The following is a 7,130-nucleotide window of genomic DNA, read 5'->3' on the forward strand; positions in this document are numbered from 1 at the left end:
CCAGAAATTTGTGAAGCTTGGAGCTGGAGAGCCTCCGAACACGCCCTTCGTGTAAGAGGAGAAAGAAAGAACAGAGAGTTGTTGTGCGTGTGGGAGAAGGAGGAGAAAGGAGGAAGAAGCCAGCCGGTGTAGGGTCCACACCATGTCGGGCAGTAGCTGGCCTATCGGTCGACAGCAGGCTGACAGGGGCGCCCCGTGAGCCAGCCAATGGTCGGCCTGCACGTGGCCGACGGCAGCCTGGTCGACTGGTGGTTGTCTAGGCCCAGTCAACCTGCTGGGGTGACTAGGCCCAAATCGGCCCGCAGCGGGCCAATTGTGTATTATTTTTGAAGTTAATATATTGGCATAATATTTATGAAAATTAATAAAAAAATATTATTAAAAATAATCAAAATAATGAAGGTGTTTGAACCATGTTACTTCGTGCCATACGTGTGGCACTTAGGGCATCTCCAACAGTTTGTATGTTAACTTGTTGGTAAAATATGCCATGTCATCAACCAACACCTTAACATACAACAACTTTAATGGGTTGTAAGTAATTTGCCCAATAGGATGTGAAATAATAAATAAGGTGCTCTCTCATTCTACATTGGAGCTTGTGCAAAGAGTGTTGGTTCATGTACATACAACCTTTCTCTCTTCCCTCATTTATTATATGACACATCATCAAAAATCCTATGTGACAAAATCTACCAACAACTATCTTACAATCATTGGAGATGCCCTTATCATCTCGGTAAAAATATAATCTAATAGCTACCCCTACACAGTATCCAACGGCATGATACCAAAAGAAAAATATAATCTAATAGCTACCCCTACACAGTATCCAACGGCATGATACCAAAACGAACATAAAAACGTCGCCACGACAGTAAAATCTTTCGTATTCTTCAATACCATATGTAACTAACAGTAATCTTTAGTCAATAATCTTCCTTAAATCATTCAGTCAAAATTAACATCAGAGAAAGCATCTCGTCACAGCAAAGCACAACATATGCCACACGTGGGGATCAGAAGCCACTCAAAAATACTATCACTGTCATACTTCCCAGATGCAATATTCGTAATCGAGGAGTTCACTAAATTTTACATTTATACCACCTCACAATTTTTTTTGAGAAAGTCATTCTTCTGGCATCCCCTATTTTACCTTTGTACCCCACTTGCAATGAATTCAATCAAATAAAAATATACACGTATTGAACATTGGAACTTTATGGAAGAACTACTTTTCCTGCTCCAGTTTAGTGCACCATTTTCAGACGCTCTACAAGTGCAACAGTAGAGGTGGACTACAGGGACTGAACAATCGGTTGGTCCGCAAAAGGGCCATATAACCAACCCCTGGCGATATGACCATAAGCAGCCTCCGTCAAGTGAATACCGTCCCAGCTCCAATGGGTCGATGGATCAGCGCAAGCAGTGGCACCAGGCTCCCCACATTTGGCTGTGACATTGAAGTTGTAAACGGCTTTGGCAACAGACCCAGGAGACCCACAACATGCCCTAGGTAACTGCTTGTAAAATCCTGAATTGCAAAGTGGAAATGGTTAGGCCCTGCATTGTGCCATTATCATCAACAACTGAGCGTCTGCATACTTTCTAGTAGTTGAGACAGAAACCCCAAGACACTGAAATGGAAATTCTAGAGGATGAGTACAAGTTATCTAGTTATCACAGGGACATGTATCAAGAAACTGCACCACCAACCAATCCTCTAAACTAATAAAGATACAAGCATCTTTTCAGGAAAAAAATACAAGCATAAAGCATAACAAAGTTAACTGCCAACAAGTTGAGCAAGCAACAGATGGAAGCGACGATGGACCACCAAAAAAGATGGATCAGCTATGCAATTCATAGATGTTTCTACCGTGTTTATTCCGGTGATCTAAGATTTGTGTGAGGACCACAATCCTGAGGATAAGGTACCGGAGAGTCATGTAACTCAGAAGGTCCGTCGCACCCGCACTAAGAAGCAATGTGATCGTTCTGCGGTGTGTCGCAGTAGCCGTTAAAAGGTCAAAAGAAAAAAGATATTCATGACGAATGAGAGGTATCTTTTGGAATAGCAGAGGTCTTCAGGACTTGGCTAAAAGACGGTTTTTCGGATACTTCTAGAGAATAGACTTTGGACTTCACCACTCTGGTGATTGGTCGTTCGAATTTTGCCACGCCTTTTTTGGACTTGATATGTGGTGGTGTTGATTTTTCGTGGTTTTATTACCTCCGAGGGGAAGGTCTAGGGGCATTTTGTTAGGTGCGAATAATACTAACTTGAGGTTCTGAATATGGAGGTTGGTGACTTTGTGGTCAAGTTTCATGTTCACTCAAGAAGTAATGGCTTCTCATGGGCTCTTGTGGCTGTTTATGGGGCAACACCTTTCCGCAAAAGGAAGTTTTTGAGGTCATGTCTCATATTGAGCGTAATAAAGCATTGGGGTTCCCCGCCGAGTTCTATTAGAGATGTTTGGGGATCATTAAGGGTGATCTTCTTCCAATGTTTGAGGACTTACACAATGATGATCTTTCATTATTTCGTCTCAACTTTGGAATTATCACGCCTTTACCCAAGAAAGTGGATGTTGTTCGGATTGAGCAATTTAGACCATATGCTTGCAGAACGTTAGTTTTAAAATCTTCACAAAGGTGGGCACTAATAGATTTTCTACTATTGCTCATACGGTCGTGCAACCAACGCAGATTGCCTTTATGACTGGTCCCAATATTCTTGAGGGAGTGGTTGTCCTTCATGAGACGATCCATGAGCTCCACACTAAGAAACTCGATGGAGTTATCTTTAAGATGGACTCTGATAAGGCCTATGACAAAGTAAAGTGATATTCTTGAGGGAGTAGTTGTCCTTCATCAGACAATCCATGAGCTCTGCACTAAGAAACTCGATGGAGTTATCTTTAAGGTGGACTTTGGAAAGGCCTACGACAAAGTGGTATATTCTTCAACAAGCCCTTCGCATTAAAGGTTTTACGTCTCAATGGAGGCAACAAGTGGCTTCTTACGTTCATGGCGGGAGTGTTGCGGTCAAGGTGAATGATGACATTGATCATTATTTCCAGACCCAAAAGGGATTGAGGCAAGGTAACCCCATGTCTCCAATTTTATTTAATATTGTGGTGGACATGTTGGCTATTCTCATAGCAAGGGCTGAAGAGTATGATCAGCTTGGGTGGGGGCCTTATTCCGCATCTGGTTGATGGATGTGTGTATATCCTCCAGAATGCGGATGACACGGTCATTTTTATGGAACATAACCTTCAAAAGGTGATTAATATGAAGTTGATCTAGTGTGTTTTCAAATAACTTTCGGGTCTCAAAATCAATTTCCACAAAAGAGAGCTCTTCTATTTTGGTAAGGCCAAGAGGAGAGTTAGTACATGCAACTGTTTGGCTGTGAGTATGTACCTCAGGATTCTTGTTCATTACCGTAAGCTCACCAACAAGGAATGGAAAATTAGTGAAGACCGCTTTGAAAAGATGCTCGGCAGGCTGAAGAGTAAGCTTTTGTGATATGGAGGGAGACTTACCCTCAATAACACTGCCCTTTCTAGTCTACCGATGTTCGTGCTATGGTTTTTGAAATACCCAAAGGGGTGTTGAAAAGGCTAGACTTTTATCGATCTAGGTTCTTCTCACAATGCAAGGAGCAGAAACGGAAGTACAAACTTGCTAAATGGTACATTCTGTGTAGGCCTAAGGATCAAGGTTGATTGGGCATTGAAACCCACTAACTCAAAACCAATTGCTTACTCAGCAAATGGTTGTATAAGCTAGTTAAGAGGAAGGTGTTTGGCAAGAGTAGTTGCATAACAAATACCTGAATTCCAAAACATCACCCCAAGAAGATGCTAAGCCTACTAATTCACCGTTTTGGAGGGGGTTGATGAAGGTCAAGTCATCCTCTTTCAAGAGAGGTTCCTTTAAGGTTGGTGACGGCCAATTGACGAGTTTTGGGGAAGACGGATGGTTGGATGACACTCCATTAGCTCTACAATAATCGACCCTGTATAGTATTGTGTTCAGAAAAGAAGATTCGGCGGCTTCTATTCTTGGGGAATTCTGGACCTATTTTTTGCAGAAAATATATTTGGAAAACGTTCCAAGATCAAAGTTGCAATGTCGTTTTTGCACAGGACGGTAGTTCTTACCAAAGATAACCTTGCTAAGCATAACTGGCATGGTAGAAAAGAAAATCTTGTTTTTGTGATCAGGAGACAATTCATCATTTATTTTTGTCATGGATGTTTACTAACGTTATCTGGTGCACCAACTAGTATTCCAAATTTGTTTGGAAACTGGTTGGGTAGTTTTCACCATAAGCTGAAGGGCCAAAATTCGTGTGGGAGTTTGTGTCATTCTCAAGGCAATATGGAATTGCCAGAGTGATTGTGTGTGTGTGTTTTAACAGATCGTCTACTCCTAATTTCTTGCACATTATCTACAGGGCTACGGCTTCAATCCGTATGTGGTCATCACTGCAGCATGTGGATGCATGTGCGCTTATGCGGCCAGAGATAAGGACTAGTATGTGACAAACTGTACTTGGTACACACCTTTTCCATTGTGAAATACTCCCATAATATAAGAGCGTTTTTTACACTACACTAGTGTAAAAAACACTCTTATATTATGGGACGGAGGGAGTACCTATCGTAACAACATTGGGGGAAACTATACACAGTTAAAAAAGTGACGTTGTAATAATAGAAAACATGTGTTTGCAGTTCATGGAGTACATATGTGTTTTGAGTTAAAGTTGCAAGGATATTACAGTGGCTTGTACAACCCATAAACAACATTGTAAAAGACTAGATGTAAAAATGACTCCCTTAATCTAGGTGACAGTATGGCAGGTAGTATAAGTTCTGATTGGAGTACATAATGGAACCGTCCTAACTATTAGCCCGACATGACCACCTAAACCAGAAAACTAGCAATTGGGTAAGCTCTGTAGTAGTACTAACCGAAGTGATAGCTAGTACCCTTTTACAGACTAGATAAATGATCCTAGAGCATGGGATTAGTAACCTTGCTTCTAATATACTCTAAACATGAGTAAGGTGCTTTGTGGCTGCAAGTTGTGTTCACCATTTTTGTCTTATGCTATGTGCTCCAATCTACTATAGAAGGCTAAAGAACTTCTTGCTCTCTGCCCGGATCTGAACTATCTAATTTTATATATTGTGTGCCTTTCAAGGCGAATGGAGGGAAATCGCTGACTGGGTAACAGTTGACTTTACACCATAAAGAGAAAAGCACATGCACACTAAGATCCATCTGCGGTAATTACATCACTAAGAACAAACAACAGAACTCTTAGCTAAGGAAAGCCAATTTCAGTAGTGTTGTATCTGTTAAGCAAGGATATGAATATATGCATACAACCAATTTGCAAATCACTGAATTCCAATGCTTCCGGAGTTAGCTATGGCAAAAGTTAACAGTTCAGTGTTTGAGAACTAACCAAACTTCTCAGGTTGAAGAATGAACTGGACAACTGGTGTGTAGTAGTCGCCATATATGATCCGCACATTGGGGTACTTGAGCCGGAGCTTCTCTAGTGCTCTCTTGAGATGTGCATTGTGCACCCATGAGAACGTGTTGTACTGACGGATGCACCCGCTCCGGGAGCCATACTCGTGGGCTGGCATATCGAGCATGTTCAAGTACACAGGAAAGCACCCAGTGGGCATCACCCCTGGCACAATAAGATCTGCTGCCCCCTCAGCGATCAATTCCTGCACCATACATGAACAATTAAAGTTGAAAGTACATTCGATGTGACAGCGAACAAATAACTCAAAGAAGCAACCACTACCTCGACACCGTCGGAGATGCCCTGGATGACATCCGGCATGAACTTGTAGGCCTCTGTAAGGCCCTTGCCTGCAAATAGGGGTGCATTGTAGTCGTTGCCACCAAACTCGCCAACAACGAACAGCGAGTTGGCATAGAATTCCTTGCATTCTTCTGCAAAAACATCACGAGAACGAAAGGTTCACAAGCAAATTCCCAATTATTTCACAATCAACCACCTACATAGCTGCAAAGGTGGGATTTAGAAATTTACCCTTGGTGGAGTTGCAGAAGGAAGGCTTGAGATCACGGAACCACTGGATTTGGGTCATGAGGGCACCGGAGTTCCAGACGACCGCACCGAGGCCCCTAGCTTCGAAGTAGGGCGTGTCGAGCGCCGTCGCGCCGGTGATGGCGAAGTTGGCCCCGTGCTTGAAGTCCGAGTGATTGGCCTTGGACGGCGGCAGCAGCGACAGCCCGAATTCTTGCGCTGCAATAACCGACCAAGCACAGGAAACCCATCAGAACCGAATCTCGGAGGAATCAAGAAAAGCAAGCAAGAAATAACCAAATCAAACCGGGCACTCACCCAGGTGGTCAATGACTAGGCGGCCGTCGGAGCACCGGCCGGTGGGTTTGCCGAAGTAGGTCTGCCCGTAAGGCAGCCTCGCGGTGGTGAGGTTGTCTGGGACGCCGTTTGCTATCAGAAGATTGCCAACATCAGCCAGTGAGTCCCCGAAGTTGAACAGCGCTCGGTACTTCCCCTTGGCCGCCGCCTTAGCCGCGTCCACTTTCCCGGCCGACGCCGCGAGAAATACCGCCACGACCGCAATAGCGACGAGCGCCTCCCATCTACCCATCCGACCGCTCCTTGGGTCAGTCTACGCGGAACGGAAGAGAGGAAGAAGAGAAGGAGAAGGAAGACGTGATGGTGGGTGGGAGTGGAAGCGAAGTGACCACGAAGCCGGCGGGCAAATTGGATAAAAATGACGTCGATGCGAAAGAAATTCACAAAATAAAGTGTGGTCATTAAGCCTTTCGGATAGCACCCGACACATCGACACTACACTACATTGCTTAGTGCCTGCCTCAGAGGCGCTACACGATTCGCCAGCGTGAAACCCCGAGGCGAGGCCGGGCCCCACCTAAATTAAATAGTGTCTAAATCAAAGGCGCTATACTATCTAGTGTAGCGCTTGGCCCAAAGACACTATACTTTCACTTACTGACCGTCGTGAACCGGCCCTCCCCCATTCCACTCATTCCTCCCAGGAATAAAGAGGGTCGGCCGCGGCTTTCTCCCTTTC

General features: G+C 44.1%; 1 protein-coding gene across 1 annotated transcript; it reads right to left on the reverse strand.

Moving 5' to 3' along the window:
- Nucleotides 1-1,004: 1,004 nt before the first annotated feature.
- Nucleotides 1,005-6,792, reverse strand: LOC125526904 (GDSL esterase/lipase At5g45910-like). Its single transcript, XM_048691508.1, has 5 exons — nucleotides 6,413-6,792; nucleotides 6,098-6,313; nucleotides 5,846-5,997; nucleotides 5,492-5,765; nucleotides 1,005-1,537 (listed from the first exon to the last, which is right to left on the reverse strand). The coding sequence occupies exons 1-5, from the start codon at nucleotides 6,681-6,683 to the stop codon at nucleotides 1,302-1,304; spliced, it is 1,149 nt and encodes a 382-aa protein (XP_048547465.1). The 5' UTR covers nucleotides 6,684-6,792; the 3' UTR covers nucleotides 1,005-1,301.
- Nucleotides 6,793-7,130: the final 338 nt, after the last annotated feature.

This window comes from Triticum urartu, unplaced genomic scaffold, assembly GCF_003073215.2.
Source record: "Triticum urartu cultivar G1812 unplaced genomic scaffold, Tu2.1 TuUngrouped_contig_227, whole genome shotgun sequence".
NCBI lineage: Eukaryota > Viridiplantae > Streptophyta > Magnoliopsida > Poales > Poaceae > Triticum > Triticum urartu.

What these genes read in the sequence shown, in the direction of transcription:
- LOC125526904 (XM_048691508.1), bottom strand. Translation starts at nt 6,683, where the DNA reads ATGGGTAGATGGGAGGCGCTCGTCGCTATTGCGGTCGTGGCGGTATTT. An exon ending in CTTCTGCAACTCCACCAAGG is followed by an intron (nt 5,998 to 6,097) that starts GTAAATTTCTAA and finishes ATGTTTTTGCAG; the next exon opens with AAGAATGCAAGGAATTCTAT. An exon ending in GCATCTCCGACGGTGTCGAG is followed by an intron (nt 5,766 to 5,845) that starts GTAGTGGTTGCT and finishes TGTATGGTGCAG; the next exon opens with GAATTGATCGCTGAGGGGGC.